The sequence below is a fragment of the Hyaena hyaena genome, unplaced genomic scaffold (assembly GCF_003009895.1).
Source record: "Hyaena hyaena isolate Hyena2069 unplaced genomic scaffold, ASM300989v1 scaffold_66, whole genome shotgun sequence".
NCBI lineage: Eukaryota > Metazoa > Chordata > Mammalia > Carnivora > Hyaenidae > Hyaena > Hyaena hyaena.
The window spans coordinates 3,436,161-3,461,937 of record NW_024080696.1 but is presented as its reverse complement, the minus strand read 5'-3'; the positions used below and the strand labels follow the sequence as shown (position 1 = coordinate 3,461,937).

The following is a 25,777-nucleotide window of genomic DNA, read 5'->3' as shown; positions in this document are numbered from 1 at the left end:
TCCATTTTGAGTTTATTTTTGTGTATGGTGTGAGAAAATGATCTAGTTTCATTCTTGTGCGTGTTGCTGTCCAGTTCTCCCAGCACCATCTGTTAAAGAGGCTGTCTTTTTTCCATTGGATACCTGCTTTGTCAAAGATTAGCTGGCTGTATACCTTTGGGTCCACTTCTGAGTTCTCAATTCTATTCCACTGATCTATGTGTCTGCTTTTGTGCCAATACCATACTGTCTTGATAACAGCTTTGTAGTAGAGGCTAAAGTCTGGGATGGTGATATCTCCCGTTTTGGTTTTATTCTTCAATATTACTTTGGCTATTCGGGGTCTTTTGTGGTTCCATACAAATTTTAGGATAGTTTGTTCTAGTTTTGAGAAGTATGCTGGTGCAATTTCTCATGAAATATTCTTAAGAAAATCACTACAAGTTAAACTTCAGCCAAGCAAGAATGGGAAAAGGAGTTCTGTTATCGAAGCAGTAAAGCATAATTAACTGTAAATAAAAAAAATGTGAGGTTTAGGAGGAAAAAACAGAAAGTAAATATCATCTACCCCAATAATATGAAAATAATATAAATAAAAGTGGGGAGGGGAAAAAAAAGGACAAATGATGGGTTGGAACTCCCAAGTTTAGAATTTAATGTTAACAAATCAAGTAGTAGAATGTAAGTATACTTCACAGTAGGGAAATCATATCATTTATTAAAAACTAACAGTGGAGAAATAGAAGTAAAAGAACAAAGACTTATATTATGCATAGGTAGGAATGTAACAGATAATATTTAAAGAAATACAAATCTAAAGATATCTTAGATAGATATAATTGTGAAATTAACCACTAGAACATAAATACAGATCACCCAAATACCAGAAAACTAGAAATACATGCACCAACAAACATTTTAAGAGCAGAATGAAATACTTGTGGTTAACTATGAAAAAAGAAAACAACACAATGACAGCATCAATACCCAACATGTCTTTCACATGGGTAAATGTAAATGGAATAAATCATCACTTTAAAAAATAAAAGAGTTATACACATGTCCACTTAAGAACTTGGACAGAAATGTTTGTTGCAGCATTATTCACAATAACCAAATAGTGAAAACAACTAAAACTGCCATCAACTGAAGAACAGATAAACAAAGTTATATATCCATAAAAAAACTATTTTTGGCCATAATAAGGAATGGCATACTGATTCATGCTACAAGATGGATGAACCTTAAAAACATTATGCTATATGAAAGAAACCAGGCACAAAACACCACACATCAATTAACACAGCCGCTATGAAATGCCCCCCAATAATCAAATCTATAGAGACAGAAAGTAGACTTGTGGCTGCCAAGGGCTAGAAGTTTAGAAGAATTAGGGAATGGTTGCTAACAAGTACAGAGTTTCTTTTGGAGGTGATGAAAAATTATCTAAAGTTGACTGTGGTGGTGATCACACAATTCTGAATTTTGCACTAAATTGAATTCATTGAAATAGTACATTTGAATGAGTAGACTGTATGATATGCAATTACATCTCAATAAAGCTATTTAAAATTCTAAATAACAGAAGTGTTACAGTGTGGATCACAAAGGAAAACAAAACTTCACTGTATACAAAGCACATACCTAAAATAATGATTCAAAAAACCTTTGAATTAGTATGACAAATAAAGGCAAATACAAACAAAAAGAAACAAGGCTCACAATATTTGTCACGATCTGAAAAGCCAAGACAAAAAATAACAATAAAAAGAGTTTATAAGTCTAAGGAATATGAATCCAAATGAATAAATAATTATCTATGAATAGATCATCACCAAAATGTATAGTATGAATATTCATGAAGAAACTTTAGAAGAGACTATAATTAAACAACCAGCCACTAGCGTTAGGAGGATTTCATTCACCTTACTTAGTCCGTGACAGATCAACTGAACCAAAAATAAATACGAATACAAAGACTAAAATCAAAAACATAATTATTAAGGCAAATTTAATTAACATATATAAATCTTCACCCAGAACTGATAAAAATAACACCTTTACAAGGGTCTGTGAAACAGTCCCAAGAATTGATAACACCATATAATAAATTCCAAAAAAAATAGAAAAAATACAGATAACATCCTTTCATCTTAACACAATAAAATTTAAAAAAACAAATTCAGAAAATAAAGACTCTTCCACCTTGAAATGTCAAAACTCTTTAACAAGCATGAGAAAAGAAAAAAAGAAACCAAAATTGCAGAATTCTTAAAAACATGACAAAAGTTACTCAGTATCATATTCCAGTTATCAGACTATGGCAGGCTCAGAAGGAAATTTTAAGTACTAATATCTGTAAGAAAAGAATGTGAGTTAAAGAATTCAATCACCCAACTCAAAAAGTTAGTAAAGGACAATAAAGAGAAGTACAAACCAAAGATTAATAAAAATAAAAGTAAGTTTTGCCTAGGAAAAGAGTAGAAATAAAAACAACTGAAAGCTGGTTTATTATGGACTGGAAAAAACATAAAGAGCTACGATTACTCAGAAAAAAGCAAAGAAACAAATATTCAACTAATAAATCTTGAGAGGAAATAATCACAAAAACAAAAGAAATTTAAAGTCTTAATCATCACTTTCCTCAACTCTATACAAATAATTTTAAAATATTAATAAAATGAATATTTTGCTAAGAATGATAATTTACCAAACCAGGGAAGTCTGGGTGGCTCAGTCAGTCAAGTGTTAGGCTTTTGATTTTGACCCAGGTCATAATCTCACAGTTCATGTGTTTGAGCCCCTTCATTGGGCTCCACACTGGCAACACAAAGGCTGCTTTGGATTCTTTCTTTCTTTCTTTCTTTCTTTCTTTCTTTCTTTCTTTCTTTCTTTCTTTCTCTCTCTCTCTCTCTCTCTCTCTCTCTCTCTCTCTCTGCTCCTACCCTGCTCATTCTCAGTCTCTCTCAAAATAAATTAATAAACTTAAAAAAAAAGAATGATAATTTACTAAAACAGACTTCAGAAGAGAGAAAATGTAATCAAACCAATTTCCATAGGAGAAGTAGAGTAAATCCATTTTCTGTTAATCCAATCAATCCCAAACACTAGGACTAAAATAGTTTCATGGGAGAATTCCACAAAACCCCATCAAAATTAGATAATTCCAATGTTATTAAAACTACTCCAGAATACAGTAGAACAAAAGAAAATCCTAAGTTCTTTTTATGAAGTGAGTAGAACACTGATGTAAAAGTTACCAGTTACAGAACAAGATGACTCATTAACATCAATACAAAAATCCCAAATAAAATTCTAGAAAAAAACCTGTTCAGTACATTGTTTAAAGATAATAGTTATGGAGAGATATTCCATGTTCATGGATAGGAAGACTCAACAGTGCCAAATGTCAGTTCTTCCCAACCTGATCTATAGATTCAATGCAATCCCAATCAAAATGCCAGCAAATTATTTTGTGGACATCAACAAACTGACTCTAAAGTTTATATGGAGAGGCAAAAGACCCAGAACAACCAACATATTGAAAAGAAAGAAAAAAAGTTGGAGGCCTGACACTACCTGACTTTAAGACTTACTATAAAGCTACAGTAATCAAGACAGTGTAGTATTAGCAAAAGAATAGACAAACAGACCAACAGAACAAATTACAGAACCCAGAAATAGGCTCACATAATCAACTGATCTATGACAAATGAGCAAAGGCAATACAATGGAGCAAACACAGTTTTTTAACAAATGGTGCTTCAACAACTATCATATTCCAAAAAAGAATCTAGACATAGACCTTACATCCTTCACAAAAATTAACTCAAAATAAATCATAGACCTAAATGTAAAAAGCAAAACTATGCAACTCCTAGAAAATAACACAGGACAAAACCTAGACAATCCTGTATGGTGATACCTTCTTGGATATAACACCAAAGACATAGATCCATGATCCATGCGGTTTGAGAAACAAAACACATGCTGGAAAATATATTTGAAAAATCACATCTAATAAGGGCTCATCCAAAACATCCAAAGAGATGCTCCACATTATATGTCATTAGGGAATTGCAAATTTTAAAAAATATATATATATAAATATATTATATATATCACTACACACCTATTCAAACAGCCAAAATCTGAAACACTGACATTACCAAATGCTGAGAAGGGTGTGGAACAATATGAGTTTTCATTCACTGCTAGGGATAATGTAAAATGGTAAGTCATCTTGATGGTTTACCACAAAACTAAATATACTCTTACCATATAACTGAGCTATTGTGCCCCTTGGTATTTACTCAAACAAGTTGAAAATTATTGTCCACACAAAACCTAAATGTAGGTGTTTATAGCAGCTTTATTCATAATTGTCAAAATGTGGAGGCAACCAAGAGTCCTTCAGTAGGTGAATAGATAAATAAACTGTGGCACATCCAGACAATGTAATATTACTCAGTACTAAAAAGAAGTGACCTATCAAGCCACGAAGAAGACACTGAGGCAACACTTAAAGGCATATAAATAAATTAAAGACACCAATCTAAAACAGTGTGATTCAAAAAATAAAATAAAATAGTATGATTCAAACTATATGACATTCTAGAAAAGGGAAAAGTAAAAAGTATAAAAATCAGAACTTGCCAATGGGCAGGGAAAAGAGAGGGATAATTAGGCAGAACATAGATGGGTAGGGCAATGAAAAAACTCTGTCTGATACTATCATGAGGGATATGTTATTAATACACTTGTCCAAACCTACAGAATGTACAACACCAAGACTAAATCCTAATACAGACTATCGACTTCGGGTGATTACAGTGTCAATGTATGTTCATCAGTGGTAACAAACATAACATTCCAGTGAGTAATGTTGATAATGTGGGAGATCATACATATGTGGTGGCAGCAGGTAGAAGTGAAATCTCTGTACCTTGTTTAATTTTGCTGTGAGAGAAGGAGCTAAGATGGCAGAGTAGTAGGAGGACCTTAGGCTTGCCTCATCCCTCAAACCAGCTAGATAAATATCAAATCATTCTGAATACCCAAGAAATAGATCTGAGGACTATAGAACAAACTGCATAATTAGCAGAAAAGACCACATTGTGAAAAGTGGAAGTGCAGAGACATGGTTTGGGAGAGAAACAGAATTGCAGGTGCTGCAGGTGGGAGGGGCGGGAGAGGGAGAAAGGGGAGTACACAGGGGATTGTACAAGGAAAACACCCCCAAAGCCACTAACTGGGAAAGTAAGAGCAGCTGATTTTCTGAAGTTTCTACAACGAGTGAAGCCCAAAGAGTGGAGTTTTAGAGAGGTCCACAGTGTGGCCTGTGGTGGAACCCAACAGGCACTGCAGTGCTTCTGTGGAGGAGGGCAGATAACCCATGAGCAGACAGTGTAATCTGAGGATCCCCAGGCAGGTACTGAGAGAGATGGCTCCACCTTCTTGGAGTACATCTGGGAGAGGTGGCACTGCCTCTCCAGGGACAAAAGAGCTGGTAGGCACCATTTCCCTCCCTATCCCCAGAGCATAAAATAAATTCAGTGAGCAGCAAAGTGGCAGCACTGGCCCCCTAAACCACTTACACCAAGCCCCACACAACTGTACTCAGCTGGTGCTGCTTTTCTTGGGCAAGTGTGCCTGAGAATCAGGTCAGTGGGCCCCTCCCCAGAACACCGGCACAAACCCCAACAGGCACCACATCTACTTACCACAGAGTTCTGCCAAGCATCAGCTCTAAGGGAAATATCAGGTCTCTTTTAACAAGCAGATCAGATCACATCAAGTTAAAAAATGCCAAACTCTGGCCAAGATCCAAACACTCCCCACTGCAGGCAGGAAGAAATTCTGCAGAGGACTGACCTGAGGGAAAGAGCAGCCAAAACCACAGCAGCAGAATGCACAGAGCATACATCAGAGACACTTCCAGAAGCACCAAGCCTTGAATATATATGACCTCTTCTTCATAAAGCCATTATTCTCAAGAGTAGGAAACATAACAGGCTTTCCTAACACAGAGAAGAAGACAAGAGACCTAGATAAAATGCCAAGACAGAGGACTTAATCCCAAAAGAAAGAAGAAAAAGTCACGGCCAGGTATCTAATCAAAGCAGATACTAAGTAATATGTCTGATCCAGAATTTAAAGCAACAATCACAGGGATTCTAGCTCAGTTTGAGAAAAGTGTAGAAGACATCAGGGAGTCCCTTACTGCAAAAATAAAAGACCTAAAAACGAGTCAGCTGAAAACACAAAATGCTGTAACTGAGATTCAAAACTGACTGGATATAATGACCACAAGGATGGGAGAAGAAGAGGAACCAATAAGTGATATAGAAGGTAAAATTATAGAAAATAATGAAGCTGAAAAGAAGAGGGAAAGAAAAATCTTGAATCACAAATATAAACTTAGGTAACTCAGTGACTCCATAAAGCATAATAGCATTTATATCTAAGGAGTCCCAGAAGAAGAGAGGGAAAGGAGGGCAAAAGGTTTACTTGAAAAAATTATAGCTGAAAACTTTCCCAATTTGGGGAAGGAAACAAGCATACAAATCCAGGAGGCACAAAGAACTGCCATCAAAATCAAGAAAAGTTGGCCAACACCAAGACCTATTAAAGTTAAAACACCAAAATATAAAGAAAAAAATTCTAAAAGCAGCAAGACAAAAGAAGTCCCTAACCTATAAAGGAAGACAAATAAGGTTAGCAGCAGATCTCTCCACAGACATTCGGAAGGCCAGAAGGGAGTAGCATGATATATTCAACATGCTAAATAGGAAAGACATGCAGCCAAGAATACTTCTATCCAGCTAGGCTATCATTCCAAAAAGAAGGAGAGATAAGAGTTTCCCAGACAAATAAAAACTAAAGGAGTTCATGACCACTATACCAGCCAATATTAAGGGAACTCTTTGAGTAGTAAAGAAATACCAAAGGCAACAAAAACTAGAAAGGAACAGAGAAAATCTCCAGAAACAATGGCAAAGCAAGTAATAAAATGGCACTAAATTCATATCTATCAATAATTATCCTGAATATAAATGGACTAAATGATCCAATCAAGACACAGGGTGTCAGAATGAATAAAAACAAAAAACCCATCTATATGCTGCCTACAAGAGACTCATTTTAGACCTAAAGACACTTAAAGTGAGGGGATGGAGAAATATTTATCATGCAAGTGAAATCAAAGGAAAGCCAGAGTAGCAATACTTATATCAGACAAACTAGATTTTATTTTTTATGTAGGTTTCATTCCCAGCACAGATCCGAATACAGGGCTATAACTCATGACCCTGAGATCAGACCTGACACTTAACCAACTGAGTCATCCAGGTGCACCAGACAAACTAGATTTTAAACCAAAGACTAACAAGAGATGAAGAAAGGCAGTACATCATAATAAAGAGGACAATCCAACAAGATCTAACAATTTTAAATATTTATTCTCCCAACCTGGAAGTACACAAACATATAAAACACTTAATAAAAATCAGGGTCACCTATGTGGCTCAGTCAGTTGAAGATCTGACTTCGGCTCAGGTCATGACCTCATGGTTCGTGGGTTTGAACCCCACATCGGGTGCTGTGTTGACAGCTTAGACTGGAGCGTGGAGCCTGCTTCTAATTCTGTGTCTCCCTTGCTCTCTGCCCTTCCCCCCCATCAGAAATAAAAAACATTAAAAATTTTTAAGAAAAAATAAAATAAAAATCATAAAGTAACTCATTGATAATAACACAGTAATAATAGGTAACTTTAACATACCACTCATCAATGGACAGATCATCTAAGCAGAAAGTCAATGAGGAAACAATACCTTTGAATTACATACTGGACCAGATAGACTTAACAGATACATTCACAACATTTCATCCTAAAGCAGCAAAATACGCATTCCTTTCTGAGTGTACATGGGGCATTCTCCAGAAGGGATAACAATTGGCCTCAACAAGTACAGATTCATATCATATTATGCAAGTTTTCCAATCACAGCACTACAAAATTTGAAGTGAATCACAAGAAAACATTTGCACAGACCACAAATACATGGAGTTTAATGAACGTCCTAGTAAGAATGAATGGATCAATCAGGAAATTAAAGAAGAAATAAAACAATACATGAAAACATATGAAAATGAAACCATGACAGTCTGAAAAGCAGCAAAAGCAATCCTAAGAGGGAAGTATATAGCAATATAGAACTACTCCAAGAAACAAGAAAATTCTCAAAAACACAACCTAACCTTACACCTAAAGGAGCTAGGAAAAGAACAACAAATGAAACATAAAGCCCATTAAAAAAGGGAAATAATAAATATTAGAGCAGATATAAATGATATAGAAAAAAGGAAAAAAAAACAGTTGAACAGATATATGAAACTAGGAGTTGGTTCTTTAATGAATAAAAGTGTTAAATCTGTAGCCAAATTTATCAAAAAGAAAAGAGAAGGGACCCAAAGAAATAAAATCACTAATGAGAGAGATCACCACCAACACCACAGAAATACAAACAATTATAAAAGAATCATACAAAAAATTATGTCAACAAATTGGGCAATCAGTAAGAAACGGATAAATTCATAGAAACATATAAACTATCAAAACTGAAACAGGAAGAAATAAAAACTTGAACAGATGATAACCAGCAAAGAAACTGAATCAATTATCAAAAATTTCCCAACAAACAAAAGTCCAGGGCCAGATGCCTTCTCAGGGGAATTCTAACAAACATTTAAAGAAGAGTTAATATCTATTCTCAAATTATTTCAAAAAATAGAAATGGAAGGAAAACTTCCACACTCATTCTACAAGCCCAGCACTACCTCAATTCTAACACCAGCTAAGACTCCACTAAAAAAGAGAACTATCGGCCAATAACCCAGATAAACTTGGATGCAAAACTTCTCAACAAAATACTAGCAAATCAAATTCAACAATACATTAAAAGAATCATTCACCACAATCAAGTGGGATTTACTCCTAGGTTGCAAGGTAAGTTTAGTATTTGCAAATCAATCGACATGATATACCACATTAATAAAAGGAAGGATAAAAACCATATGATCCTCTCAATAGATGGAGAAAATGCAGTTGACGAAGTACAGCATCCATTCTTGATAAAAATTCTCAACAAAGTAGGAACAGAAGGGTCATACCTCAAGATAACAAAGGCCCTTTATGAAAGACCCACAGCTAATATCATCCTCAATAGGGAAAAACTAAGAGCTTTTCTTCTATGTTCAGGAACAAGACAGGGATGTCCACTCTCACCCCCATTATTTAACATAGTCCTAGCTTCAGCAATCAGAAAATAGAAATCAAAGGCATCTAAACCAGCAAAGAAGAAGTCAAACTTCCACTGTTTGCAGACAACATGATTCCACCAAAAGATTCCACCAAAATATTATGAGAACTGCTACACTAATTCAGTAAAGTCGCAGTATACAAAATAAACACACAGAAATCTACTGCATTTCTATATACCAATAATGAAGCAGCAGAAAGGGAAATCAAGGAATCGATCCCATTTACGGTTCCACCAAAACCAGAGGATACCTAGAAATAGGGGCACCTGGGTGGCTCAGTCGGTTAAGCGTCCGACTTTGGCTCAGGTCATGATCACATGGTTCGTGGGTTCGAGCCCCACATCAGGCTCTGTGCTGGTGGCTAGCTCAGAGCCTGGAGCCTGCTTCAGATTCTGTATCTCCCTCTCTCTCTGACCCTCCCATGCTCACGCTGTCTCTCCCTCTGTCTCTCTGTCTGTCTCTGTCTCTCTCTCAGAAATAAATAAAAAACATAAAAATTTTTTAAAAAGATACCTAGAAATAAACCTGACAAGAAGGTAAAAAAAAAAAAAAAAAAATTAAAGCTAACAAGGAGGTAAAGAACAACTAATAAGGAGGTAAAAAATCTGTACTCCAAAAACTATAAAACAGTGAAGAAAGAAACTGACAATAACACAAAGAAATGGGAAAACATTCTATGCTCATGGATTGGAAGAACAAATATTATTAAAATATCTATACTACTCAAAGCAATCTGCATTTTAATGCAATTCCTATCAAAAGACCAACAGCATGTTTCACAGAGCTAGAACAATCCAAAAATGTGTATGGAACCCAGAAGGCCATCAAATAGCCAAAGCAATCTTGAAAAAGAAAAGCTAAGCTGCTACCATCACAATTCCATACTTCAAATCATATTTCAAAGCTGTAATGATAAAGACAGTACGGTACTGACATAAAAACAACACATAGACCAGTGGAAAAGAACAGAAAATCCAGAAATGGATCCACTACTATTATGGTCAACTAATTTTTGACAAAGCAGGAAAGAGTATCTAATGGAAAAAAAGTCTCTTCAAGAAATGGTGCTGGGAAAACTGGACAGCAACATGCAGAAGAATAAAACTGAACCATTTTCTTACATCGTACACAAAAATAAACTCAAAATGGATTAAGGACCTAAATGTGAGACAGAAAACCACCAAAATCTGTGAGGAGAACACAGGCAGTAACCTCTTTGCTATCACCCATAGCAACTTCTTACTAGATATGTCTCCTGACGCAAGGGAAACAAAAGCAAAAATGAACTATTGAAACCTCATCAAAATAAAAAGCTTCTGCACAACAAAGGAAACAACCAACAAAACTAAAAAGCAACCTTCAGAATGGGAGAAGATATCTGTAATTGACATATCTGATAAACGGTTAGTATCCAAAATTCATAAAGAACTTGTACAACTCAAACCTGAAAAAAATAACCCAATTAAAAATGGGCAGCAGACATCAATAGACATTTTTCCAAAGAAGACATCCAGATAGCTAACAGACACATGAAAAAATGCTCATCAACATTACTCATTATCAGGGAAATGCAAATTAAAACTATAATGAGATATCACCTCACACCTGTCATAATGGCTATAATTAACAACACAGGAAACAACAGATGTTAGCAAGGATGCAGAGAAAGGGGAACCCTCTTACACTGTTGGTGGAAATACAAACTGGTGCAGCCACTCTGGAAAACAATATAGAGGTTCCTCAAAAAGTTAAAATGGAACTCCAACATAATCCAGCCATGGCACTACTAGGTATTTACTCAAAGGATACAAAAATACAGATTCAAAGGGGTACACAAGCAATCCAATGATTATAGCAGCATTATCAACAATAGTCAAATTATGTAAAGAGCCAAAATGTCCACTGACTGATAAACGGATAAAAGAGATGCGGTGTATGTGTGCGCACGCGCACGCACACACGCACACGAATGTTACTCAGCCATCAAAAAGAATGCAATCTTAACCATTTGCAACAACATGGATGGTACCAGAGAGTATTATGCTAAGCAAAATGAGTCAAAGAAAAATAAATACCATATAATTTCACTTATATGTAAAATTTAAGAAACAAAACAAATGAACATGGGGGGAAAAAAGAGAGGCAAACCAGAAAAGAGACTCTTAACTATAGAGAAGAAACCAAGGGTTGCTGGGAGGGAGGTGGACAGGAGGATGCATTTAATGGGTGATAAGGATCAAGGCAGGTACTTGTGATGAGCACGGGGTGTTGTATGTAAGTGATGAACCACTGAATTATAACACTATATATTAACTAACTTGAATTTAAATAAAAATGTGAGAGGCGCCTAGGTAGCTCAGTCGGTTAGCATCCGACTTCAGCTCAGGTCATGATCTCACAGTTCCTGGGTTCGAGCCCCGCATCGGGCTCTGTGTTGACTGCCAGCTCAGAGCCTGGAGCCTGCTTCAGTTTCTGTATTTCCTTCTCTCTCTGACCCTCCTCTGCTCATGCTGTGTGTGTGTGTGTGTGTGTGTGTGTGTGTGTGTGTGTGTGTCTCTCTCTCTCTCAGAAATAAATAAAACGCTTTATAAATAAATGAATGAATGAATGAATGAATGAATGAATGAAACTGGGGGAATAAAGTTGGGAACCTAAAGCTGCTCTAAAGAAATAACAATAATAATGAAATCTTCACAAAACAGTAACAATAATTCATTAAGTAGGGTTTATCCCACCCATTAGGACATATTTTCATAATTCATGAGATAAATAAATCTAACAGAAAAAGATCATATTGTATCTATAGATGAAAAGACATTTGACAACACTGAATACCTATTCTTTTTTATTTTTTAATTTTTTTTAAGGTTTTTATTTATTTCTAGGAGAGAGAGAGAGACAGCGTGAGCAGGGGAGGGTCAGAGAGAGAGGGAGTCACAGACTGAAACAGGCTCCAGGCTCTGAGCTGGCAGTCAGCACAGAGCCCTACGCGGGGCTCGAACCCACGAACCGCGAGATCACGACCTAAGCGAAAGTCGGACGCTTAACCAACTAAGCCACCCAGGCGCCCCTCTTTTTTATTTTTTAAATGTTTACTTATTTACTTTAAGAAAGAGCTCATACTCATGAGCAGGGAAAAGGGGCAGAGAAAGAGGAAGAGAAAATCATAAACTGGCTCCACACTGCCAGCGAAGAGCCCTATGTGGGGCTCAATCTCACAAGTCACAAGATCATGACCTAGACTAAAATCAAGAGCAGGACACCCAACGAACTGAGCCATGCAGGCACTCCATGAGTAACTATTCTTGATTAAAAGTAAAACAACTCAATACTCTGGTTTCTCTTCGGATTGCATAAATCTTTCACCTTTTAATAGTAAAACAACTCAGTAAAACAGGACCAGATACTTGTTTAACCTGATAAAATAGATTTAAGACTGAGAGGCAACGTATTATACTCGTAAGCATCACTGGAAGCACTGCCATACAAATCAAGAACAAGGATCCCTATATCACTACAATTTAAATGCATAACTAAATCAGACAGGAGAAAAATATACGAAAAATCCAAAGAATAAAACTGTATCGGTTTATACTTAGTATGACTGAATACCTATAAAATCCAAGAGAATCAGCTGAAGAATTATTACAAACAACAAAATACAGTGAGAACTAGATAAAGTTAGTATTCCAAAATCAACAGCTTTCTTTTTTCTTATTTTAAAAATGTTTTTTAATGTTATTTATTTTTGAGAGAAAATGTTATTTATTTTTGAGAGAGAGACAGAGCAGGGGAGGGGCAGAGAGAGAGAGAGAGAGGGTGACAGAGAATCCCAAGCAGGCTCCAAGCTCTGAGCTGTCAGCACAGAGCCTGATGCGGGGCTCAAACCCATGAACCACGAGATCATAACCTGAGCCAAAGTTGTATGCTTAACCAAGTGAGCCACCCAAGTGCCCCCAAAATCAACAGCTTTCAAATTTAAAAACTTGTATAAAACACAGCTACTAAAGTCCTATAGGTAACATCACCCTTAATAGTTAAAAACAAACTTTTCCTGCTCCAAAGAATAGGAAAATTCTCACTACCTCTATTTAACATTAAATAAGAGGCTCTTAGCCAGTACAAAAAAGCAAGAGAAAAAATAAAAAGTATCCAGATTGGAAAGGAAAACTAAAAGTGGTTGTTTTTTTGTTTTTTTGTTTTTTTTGCAGCAGACACAATTGTCTATGTAAGAAATCTGATGGAATCTATAAAAAGCTAGTACAGGGGTACCTGGCTGGCTCAGTTGGTTAAGAGTCTGACTACAGCTCAGGTCATTATCTTATTGTGAGTTCAAGCCCCATGTCAGGCTCTGTGTTGACAGCTCAGAGCCTGGAGCCTGCTTCCTCCCTCCCTCTCTGCCCCTCCCCCACTTGGTTTTCTCTTTCTCTCGAAAAAAAAATAATTTAAAAAAATAAACAGCTAGTACTGTAGTAAATGAGTTTAGCAAGACTGTAAGAAAAATTCAATATACAAATATCAATGTATTACTATGATGTATTATCAACAATTAGAAACTGAAATTTTTAAATACTACTTCTAATATATCAAAAAGTATAAAATCAATCTGAAAAAAGTCTGATAAGTAAAACCACAAAAAATTTTTTTTCTATTTTATTTTTTTATTTACTTCCAAGTTAGTTAGCATATTGTGCAACAAAAAAAATATAATTTCAGGAGTAGAATCCAGTTATTCATCCCCTACATATAACCCCCAGTGTTCATCTCAACAAATGTCCTCCTCAATGCCCATCACCCATTTAGCCCACGCCCCCCCACACACACACAAGGCCTCCAGCAACCTTCCATTTGTTCTCTGTATTTGAGAGTATCTTATATTATTTTTGCTTCTCTTCCCTTATGTTCATCTGTTTAAACCACAAAAATTTCTGAAATTAAAGACCTAAATAAAAGGAGAGAAATACCAGTTTGATTAATTAGAAAACTCAACACTGTCAGGGTACGAAATCTTCCCCCCTAAACTGACCTATATATTCAATGCAATTCCAATCCAAATCCCAGCATGTACTTGTAGATACTGACAAGCTTATTCTAAAATTCATATGAAAATGCTGAGGCCTAGAAAGTTAGGTTAATCCTATCTCATTTCAAGATTTAATTTGAAATGTAATCAAGACAATGTGCTACTAGTGTAAAGACAGATAAATACAATCAAGAGAACAGAACAGAGAGTCTAAAAAAAAAAAAACCCAGACAAAGCATGACAACTTAGTTTTCATAAAGGTGCAAAAGCATTTCAATGAAAAAAGGACAGTCTCTTCAGTAACTGGTGCAGAAATGACTGGATATTCATATGCAAAACAAACAAAAACCTATCAAATGACAACAAAATAATTCAAATGTCTACAACTATGGAATCGTTCAATTATGGTATTGATAAGATGAAAATCTTTGCATCTGTGAAAATTAAAAAAAAAAAAAAAGAGGACTAATCTCTACATACCAATACTGGGGGCAAGGGGACTTGGATAGACTGGTAAGAATAATAAATGCAATAATAATGCAATCAATCACTGGACAGATTGATGCCGTGGATACTTTCAATGCCACTTATCGAGTCACTTTTGATAGGGCGGGACTTGGGACCCACACAGTCCCCGACTACGAGGTCCTGAGTAATGAGCCCCACGAGACGATGCCAATCGCTGCCTTTGGACAAAAACAGCGGCCTTCCCGGTTCTTCATGACGCCGCCGCGGTTACACTACACCCCTCCTCTCCAGTCGCCCATCACGGTGAGTGTTTCTCAAGCGGCATCGTCCGTCAGTGACACCATCGTAAGGGACTGTGAGTGTGAGTTGCGTTTTCATGAAACACACGTCTGTGACGGCAGCTTCAGGAGGCGGGTACATTATTGGAAGTCATCAGCTAAGGAAATCGTTGCTTTGACTCTGCAAATATTTTCCTTTTTGTGAGATTTTTTACTGTCATTCCCATTATAATAGGCATTACTTTTTCTCTAAAAATAAAATGCTTTCTTTTGAACAGTCAAAAAAAAAAATATATATATATATATAAGCAAATAAAAAATGCAAATATTTGCTTATATACGCAAGGGAAGATTCTGATGGATACAGTTAAAAGCTAATGACAACAGTTATTCTTCTGAGGTGATAAATGAATAGGAAACTTTTAGAGAAACTTTCTGCTGCATGACTTTTAAAATTTTATAAACATATTAATCCATTCAAATAATTCTTTTTTAATTGGCCTCCAAGCTGTAAATACAAATAAGCTGCAATTTGAGAAGTTGCTACTTGTTTTTACTATCTTGGATGCTGTATCCTAATTATATATATTAAAGCTAAAAACTTTAATATAAAGTTAAATTCATTATCTTCATTTAAATATAAAGAGGGGCTCCTGGGTGGCTCAGTCGGTTAAGTATCGGATTCAGCTCAGGTCATGATCTCACGGCTCGTGGGTTCGAGCCTCGTGTCGGGTTGTGTGCTAACAGCTAGCTCAGAGCCTGGAGCCTGTTTCAGATTCTGTTTCTCCCTCTCTCTCTCACCCTCCCCTGCTCACACTGTCTCTATCTCTCTCTCAAAAATAAATAAAACATTAAAAAAATTTTTAAATAAATAGATAAATATAAAGATAAATTCATTATCTCTTCACTGGACTTGACAGATCAAATGACAAAATGAATATGTTGTTAACAGAGCTATGTAAAGTCCTAAAATCAAAGTTATCTCCAAGATTTTATAGACATATAGAAATAAAGTTCTATTATTCTATGCCTTTCTATGCATTCTTCATAGTTGTAAATTTTGTTTAAATCCACATAAAAACTAGCATTCCTCATAAAAAATGATACATACTTCTCTGACAAATGCTTTATTATTCATAATATCACTATTTCACCCATTCCCGTTAGTAATGATGAAAATAATAAGAATTTCTACAGCAATATCTGTTAAATGTAGCTACTATCCTATAACTGTTGTTACTGTAATCTTACCCTGTAGATCAACTCTGCTACAAAACGTGCTTTTCTTCTTTATTGCTTGGAATAAAAAAATAAAACTGGAAAATGGGAGGAGGGAGTTATACTTAAAATTCCACATACTAGAATTCCTTTATTTTTTTAACTTAATTATTTATTTTGAGAGAGCCGGGGAGAGGAAAAGAAAGAAAGAGAGAGAGAGAGAGAGAGAGAGAGAGAGAGAGAGAATCCCAAGCAGGCTCCATGCTGTCAGTGCAGAGCCAGATGTGGGGCTTGAATTCATGAACTGTAACATTATGACCCGAGCCAAAATTAAGAGTCTAACGCTTAACCGACTGAGACACCCAGGCACCCTTAGAATTCCTTTAAAAAAGGAGTATCCTAGATTTTTTTTAAGGAGTTATATAAGCTAAGTGCAAAAAGCAAACAAACAAACAAAAAAAAACAAAACAGGCTTTTCTAGTGAAAAACTATATTGAAAGTTGTTCAACCTAACTGCTTCATATCCCTTAAGAACAGTTCTATTAGTCATCCACTGCAAATACTTCTAAGTAGCACTGATTCTGACTAAAGAAATTATATGATCTAAGACATTTTCTTAAATGCTGAACTTGAATTATGACAGCACAAGCTGTCAAGTTGGTTTTTTAAAAAAAGGAATACAAACTGAATCCATGTGGCCTCTGCTCAACTTTTACAGTGATTTATAATTTAGAAAGTGTTTCTATTAAGAGTGCATTGCTCCAGTTAGCAAATGTTCACCAATGACACACTCCATACTCAGTGTCTGTCAACCTTACCCTTACCCTACAGATTAGGCAGGGCTCAGAAACAGATACCCCTTTAACACCCCTGCTGCCAAAACAGACACAAAAGGCAAGCAGTGAGCTGTGGGAAGATGATGGCAGCAGGGGTCAACCAAGAGTTCCATGCCAAGCAGGTATTATGCAAAAAGTCCATAAAAATAGAATGATAACTTTGTATTCACGTACATGAAAAATGACAGGCACTGGACAGTGCTAGGGTTCCTGCAGCTATTATATCCAATGGCTCAGAGCAAATCAAGTGGACATGAGGAGAGGTGGGTAAAATACTACAAAAATCTACATCACCTAGCATGTGGGATTATATTAGAAACGAGTTTAAGACACATTATTGCATATGTTGCTATACTTCCTATATTATTCTACCATAACCATCCCTTTTCCGAAACATAATAATTTCATGGTATATCTTTACTGTCAAATACTATGTAGTAGTTAAAAAATGAGACAAATCTCTATAAACACTAACCTGGAAATATTCCCAGGCCACACTGTTAAGTGAAAAAAACAACAATCCCATAATGATGCATTTTAAGTGTCAAACAACAGAAAGAAACAAAAGAAAACCCTCAATATATCTGTATGCAAATGAATTTTTAAATAAGAGGATGTACCAACCACTTGGTAATTTTCAAAAGGCATAACAGGTAATTTTCACTCTGTATCATTCTTTACTATTCACATCTTTTTAAAAAAGCATAACATAGACCAACAGCCATGAATCAAAAACTATTGTGAGAAACAAGAAAGGAAGTTAGTTTAGGTTTCCATCACTGAGAATCTTACTCTGGAGACTTGAGAACTGCACACGTTTGTCCAGAATAGTGCTATATTCAATGAAAATAATTTCTGGAAAAATCAAGACAACTGGGCAGTAAAATATCATTCATATTCCTCTCACAAGATGAATTATGACACACTGTAAGTACTAATTAGAAAATTTTACCTTTCTTGAAGTATAGATGTCAAAAAATGGCTTATTTCTGACACTAAATGGTTCCTGTGTTTTGTCAATGAGCCCAGTCTTCATTTTTTCGTGTCGAGGACTTATTATTTCTCTTTCTATACACTGCAGACGAATATTAAAATCACAATCTCCAACTGGCTGTGCCTGAATTAAATGAGACAATTATTTAAAATTCAACACTAAAAACTATTTTATCAGCATAATTCCTAAGGCTGTCACAATGCATACAGCAGTCTATGTAAGGAGCATCCTTTGAAGTTGTCCAATGCACAGCCTGCACAACCACGTGTCAGTCCTAATTTGACTAATTAAACACACCTAAACACACACACACAGAAACACAGTTATTTATTTATTTTTTTAATGTTTTATTTATTTCTAGGAGAGAGAGAGAGAGACAGCGTGAGCAGGGGAGGGTCAGAGAGAGAGGGAGATACAGACTCTGAAACAGGCTCCAGGCTCTGAGCTGGCAGTCAGCACAGAGCCCGATGCGGGGCTCGAACCCACGAACCGCGAGATCATGACCTAAGCGAAAGTCGGACGCTTAACCGACTAAGCCACCCAGGCGCCCCCACAGTTATTTATTTTAAAATTATAAATGCATGATATAATATGAGAATGGTATAATTTTCTCCAATATAAACTGAAGTTTTCACATCTGAATTAAAGTATTATTATACTGACTAATCATTTTTATTATATGAATTAACGAAACCTGTATAAAACTAAAATCCACACAATTTAGTAAAGTATAAGCAAATAACACATCAAAATAAGCAACAGTCACCTATAATATTTTTGTTGCTTATAGTGCTAATGCATCAATAAGTAGAAGATAATTATTAGACAAATACATCCTCAACTCTGAAAACTAATCTAGAACAAAGTTTCCATAATATATTCAATTACACAGTTATAAAGTTCTCTATATACAGTATATATACAATATAGTCCATTATGTGGTATCTATGATTTGAACCAAGAAATAGAAAGTGCATATACTTTTTATATAAGTTGAAGGTAGGGGCTAAACTATCAAATGGTATATACAAATATAGTTCATAACACTTCATATGGGTGACAGTATCGTCCAGATTCGTAACATCACCTCATGTCACGTACCGCTCTTCTTTATTTTGCAGATGGAAACCTTTCCATGAATTTTTCTCACCTTTTCATCTTCTTCCTCTTCTCTAGTCTATATTACTCAACCTAACATTTATATAACCTAATGCTTACAAAAGGGTGGCAGCATTCGGTTAAGCTGCAGACATTAAATATGCCTTGAGGATGGCTTTTTCTCATCTTTGAAAGGATGACAATTTCGATACTCAGCAAAGAATAATAAGCAAGACAAAGTAAGCCCTTGTTATGAGATAGTATATGTTCCCTTTCTATAAAGGCATATAACTGTTTGTAAAAGGTATGTATTAAAGAAATGTTAGTCAGTATATGTTCCCTTTCTATAAAGGCATATAACTGTTTGTAAAAGGTATGTATTAAATAAATGTTAGTCAATGATCACAAAGTTCATGTGTAATCTTTTCCACACCACCTACATCATCAATAAGGCTGAAAAACCTAAAATTGTTAGGCTTATTTATTATACCTATTAGATGAATTCAGATCCCTATAAAATTAATGTGGAACAAGCAAGTGCTCCTTTTTTAAATAAAAAGCCAAACAACTGTTTAAAAAATATGTAAGTCACCTTAATTCTCTCCTAAATACTTTTCACTTTAAAATATGAATACATAAATTCATCAAAACAACAAGAAAAAATTGAAAGCTGGTTCATCTGCAAATCTATGCTGCCTACAGTAAAGGACGCAGTTGCTAGATGTTAAATCATTGAAGACAGACAACAGGAAGAACTCAGTAACTAACTGGCCTCCTAGTTTTGAAATCTTTCTCACTACAAAAGACTATCCATGCTGTCAGTGTGGGTATCTTTGAAAACAATAAAAGTGTGAGCCTTCATTAATGTAACTATAATGATTCAATAGTGCCCTATTACAAAACTAAGCTAAAATGCCTTATTCAAGTCACCTGGCCCCAATCCATTCGCATTTCCTGCTGTGTCCCTTATCTCCCCAGATATCAAGTACACTAACAACCACCTAATGCTCCTGACCTCCATGATTCTATTCTTCAAAATTAATCCATGTAACTTGCTCTATCTGCAACTTCACACTTTAGTGACTCAACTTTACCCTGGTTAAACTGAAATACTCTCACTTCTCTAGTGTCTTTCAGACATTTCTATATCTCTAACATACCTGCCCTATTGTTATACTTCCATAATTCTTCACATTTATTCTCATCCATAAGTCCAGTGGTCCACAAATGTCTCTTGATTTTGTACCCAATCTAAATACATACCTAACAAATGCTTATAATAGATGCATATTAATTGCTAATGAATTGCATACATGTACAACTGTATATGTTAAACACAGACAAAAACTGAATACACAGATAAAAAATAAGCAAAAGTTCTACTTTCTTCTCAAATCTAACTGTGGTAATGGCCTTCTTTAGAGACCAGTGTGCTCTATTACAAACTCCCTGAAGGCCAGAAATTATCTTATTCACCTGTGTATATCCAATACTTAGAACAATACATATAAAAAATGATTAATGAAATTCTTGGACAAAATAAGGGAACTAAAAAGATTTTAACAATTATTCCAAAAACAATTTTTTTCTAATAGTGACCTTGACTTGGTGATTCAAAATAAGCTGGTTAATCATCAAGTTTGCATAGTAAATTAAATAATTAAATATATGATGATTTCAATTACAAATATATCCTAATATCAGAAATGTGAGGGGAAATGTGACTTTAAAACCAATGAAATGTGGCAACAGGCACTCAATAAATATTTATTGAGTAAATTACAGAACCTAGAGAGTTAATACACAATAAATCATTTTTACAGTAAAATGTGGATGAATTTCCTAAACAAGACACAAAACACAAAATTTCAAGCCTAGTAAGTTTGATTTAATTAAAATGAAAAACTTCTGTGCATCATTAGATACTAATCTGCAAAAGATACTGTGGCATACATAACCTAAAAAGGATTAGAATTCAGAAAAGATAATTAATTCCTTCACATTGAGAAGATTGACAACCAAACAGCAAAATTAGAAAATTATTCAAACTTACAATTAAATCACACACAAAAAAATCCAAATAAGTAAAAATGAACATTTGAAATGCCTTAACTACATTAGTAATACAGAAAAAGCAAATTAAAACAAAATGAAATACCATTTCATACACATCCAATTAGCAAAAATTTTCAAGTCTGATAATACCAACTGTGGTTAAGTTGTTACACCTACTTCTGAGAGGAATTCAACACTGTAGCAAATACATCCAAAGTTGCCAATTCAGAATCTCTAGGATGTAGGTATCTATGACATAGGAGGAACCGTACTTCTTAAAAACACATCTCAGGTGTTTACATCCCAAAATTGAGAACTGTCCGAGACAAACTGATGTATGCACACAAGAATATATAAAACTGTTCAATAGCTGTATAACAGCAAAATATGGAAAACCAAATGCTCAAAAGGAAAAAAGACAAATTTTATATACTTATGCGAATTAATACTCAATAGTAACTAAAGTGAATGAACTAAACCTATATGTATTAATACAGATAAATCTCAACAAAGTAATGTGGAGCAAATGCTGGGTACCACAGCACAATACAATGACATTTACATAACACTAGAAACTTTGCACAACAATACATTATTTTATGGACATACACATAGGCAGTAAATGTATTAAAAAGATTCATGGAAAAAATAAATATCAAATTCAGGGTAAAAGTTGTTTCTGCATCGAGGGTCATCCTATTTTGAATGAGAGAGGTGTGCACAAGAAACTTCTACTGCATCTATAATGAGTTATTTCTTATTTTAAAAAAAAATAGGTAAAAATGACAGAATATTAAGCTTCAACAAATCTGGTGGTTAATACATATATATTCCTTAAATTATTCTCTATACTTATGTATACTCTGAAACTTCTCATATTTATTTTTTAAAGAAGTTAAAGGCTATTGTCAAAGTTCCCAGTCTAAGAAGTAAACCTGCACTGAACACATATTAAAGCAGAGCTCAATGTCAAACAGCAAAGGAGACAAAACTTTTCCATTCACAACAAAACAATGCCACCACCACCCTGTATGTCTCTTTATGGGCCATGAACATTATTCCAAAATCTGTGAGAAGAGTAGTCAATCCTGGAAAGTATTACTTTTGAGGAATATAGTAATCACAAACAAGCAAAATTAAAATTTGATGGTTTCTGACCTTGAGTCTCTTAAATACGAAACTGTCTGAAATATATAAATTTAACAAAAAATGAAACATATACATATGTTATATATATATAGAAAATATATAGATAGAAAATTTCCAGGAAAAATACCTTTTTTAAAGTAACCTGGGTTAGTAACATCCTGAATCTTGATACTGTAATTTAAAATAGATACCCCAGGGGCACCTGGGTCGTCCTACTCTTGGTTTCAGCTCAGGTCATGATCTCACAGTTCATGAGACTGAGCCCTGCATTGGGCTCTGTGCTGACAGATTCTCATTCTCTCTCTCTCTCTCTCTCTCTCTCTCTCTCTCTCTGTCTGCCACTCCCTACTCACGTGCATGTGCACTCTCTCTCAAAATAAATAAACTTCAAAAAATAATAATAAATAAAATACATACCCTAAAAAGAACTTTTAAAAATTTGTCATATCTTCAAAATTGTAAAACTTAAACAACACTTTTAAGTCCAGAATTTTTAATTGCTTTCGGTCTGGTCTGAATACTAAATGACTATGCAATTTGAATAATGCATGTCTAGAGAAATGATTATACCTTTTCATAGATGTACGCTATTGAAAGAGTTTCTTGCATTTACAGAAGTCATCCTGTACTGCCTAAATAATTTAGACATTGATACTAAAATTAAATTGAACAGGCAGATTTTTGGCTGGTCTAAGACTATAGGAAATGTGTAGAAAATATGATTCCTATTTTTTGATATCTATTTATAACAATTTTACATTTTGTTTTTAAGTCTCCTGCCTATACTCATGAATAACATATTTGTGCCCCCACGTTATATATTCAACACCCATAATCAGCTTCTCTCTCTTTTTTTAAAATAATAGTAATAAAATTTGTGGACTTGTTTTTTTAAGTGGGTACAGAACAACTAAAACTAAGAGTTTCCATCCTATAAAATGCTGTTTTGTTTTATCAGTTAAACTATTTTCCTTTACTCACTTCAAGTATCTAAAAAACTCTTAAGACAAAGAAATGTGTAAAATTATTATTAAGATATCAAATGAGTAACCTCAGTCATAATATTTCTTTCCTATTATCTCTAAGGCAGTAACACTTCTTATTTGTAAAAACATAACTATTATCTCAAGGACAATTTTATAAATTATAAAAGGTACTTACATTGAATTTAATTATGTCATATATCAAATATCTAGGAACGGCCTGTCCATTTACTCTGTCAATGATCATTTCCTTGAAAACAAAAAGAAAAGAAGGTAAATTTCTTCATATTTTAATTTCTTTACTTTGATTAAAATTATATTTAATTTAATTACATACACACAAGTACATAAATCATATACATACAAACTGATGAAACATTAAAGTGAACACTTATACCCAGATCAATACACTGTCATCATCCCAAAACTCCCTGTCATGAATTTATTCTGCACTGAAAGAAAATGATATAATAATATCTCATTATGCTTTTTCTATTTGAATTACTATGTTACAACTTGTTTCATGTTTGAATTACTAAGCAGCTACTAGAACAAAGAAACTATAAATTTTAATTCCAAATATGACAAATACTTTTAAAAATAATTTTGTTAAGGGCACCTGGGTGGCTCGGTTGGTTGAGCATCGACTTGGGCTCAGGTTACAATCTCATGGTTCACGAGTTCAAGATACACACTGGACTCTGTGTTAACAGCTCAGAGCTGGGAGCTTGCTTTGGATTCTGTGTCTCCCTCTCTCTTTGCCCTTTCCCCACTCACACTCTGTTTCTCTCTCTCTCTCTCTCTCTCTCTCTCAAAAATAAACATTAAAAATTTTTTTAATTTTTTTACAGGCCAATTATTTAATCTTAAAATCTGTAGGTATAAATGATATCCTTATTATAAATATAATCCCTATGTAAACCAAATCCCAAATACAAAACCTAACAGCACACCTAAAGGAACTAGAAGCAGAGCAGCAAAGAAACCCCAAGACCAGCAGAAGAAGAGAAATAATAAAGATTAGCTCAGAAATAAACAATATAAAATCTTTAAAAAAAAAAAAAAAAACAGTAGAACAGATCAGTGAAACTAAGAGCTGGTTTTTGGGAAAACTAAATGAAACTGATAAATCCTTAGCCAGACTTCTCAAAAAGAAAAGAGAGAGCACCCAAATAGATAAAAATCACGACTGAAATTGGACTTATCACAACCAACCCCTCAGAAATACAAACAATTTTCAGAGAATACTATTAAAAATTATATGCCTGGAAGAAATGGACAAATTCCTAGACACACTATCAAACTCAAATGGGAAGAAATAGAAAATCTGAACAGACCCATAGTGAAGAAATTGAATCAGTTATCAGAAATCTCCCAACAAGTAAGAGTCCTGGGACAGATGGCTTCCAAGGGGAATTCTACTAGACATTTAAAGCAGAGTTAACACCTATCCTTTTCAAGCTGTTCCAAAAAAAAAGAAACGAAGAAAAGCTTCCGGATTCATTCTATGAAGCCAGCATTACCTTGATTCCCAAACCAGACAGAGACCTCACAAAAAGAGCAACTATAAACCAATATCCCTGATGAACAGGGATGCAAAAATTCTCAGCAAGATGCTAGCAAATCAAATTCACATAAAAAGAATTATTCACCATGATCAAATGGGATTCATTCCTGGGCTTCAGGGCCAGTTCAATATTTGCAAATCAATCAATGTGATACATCACATTAATAAAAGAAAGGATAAAAACCATATGATCCCATCAATAGATGCAGAAAAAGCATTTGACAAAATATGACATCTTTTCTTAATAAAACCCTCAAGAAAGTCGTGATAGAAGGAACATACTTAAACATCATAAGTCATATATGAAAAGCCCACAGCTAATATCATCCTCAATGGGGAAAGCTGAGATCAGGAACACAACAGGGATGTCCACTCTCACCACTGTTGTTTAACTTAGTGTTGGAAGTCCTAGCCTCAGCCATCAGACAACAAAATGAAATAAAAAGCATCAAAATTGGTAAGAAAAGAAGTTAAACTTTCACTTTTCGCAGATGACATATTATACATGGAAAACCCGAAAGACTCCACCAAAAGTCTGCTGGAACTGATAACATGAATTCAGCAAAGTCGCAGGGTACAAAATCAATGTTCAGAAATCAGTTGCATTTCTATACACCAATAATGAAGCAAAAGAAAGAGAAATCAAGAAATCAATCCCATTTACAATTGCACCAAGAACCATAAAATACCTAGGAATAAATCTAACCAAAGATGTAAAAGATCTGTATGCTAAAAACCATAGAAAACTTATGAAGGAAACTGAAGAAGACACAAAGAAATGGAAAAACATTCCATGCTCATGGACTGG

General features: G+C 34.8%; 1 protein-coding gene across 1 annotated transcript in view; it reads right to left on the bottom strand.

Moving 5' to 3' along the window:
- The window catches only part of RNGTT (RNA guanylyltransferase and 5'-phosphatase), a 325,730-nt gene that overhangs the window by 194,952 nt on the left and 105,001 nt on the right, over positions 1-25,777 (bottom strand). The window contains exons 11-12 of the mRNA XM_039232163.1: positions 23,581-23,652; positions 18,076-18,240 (exon numbers count right to left, since the gene is read on the bottom strand). Of these exons, the coding sequence (XP_039088094.1) occupies positions 18,076-18,240; positions 23,581-23,652 (237 nt within the window). The remainder of the gene's footprint in view (positions 1-18,075; positions 18,241-23,580; positions 23,653-25,777) is intronic.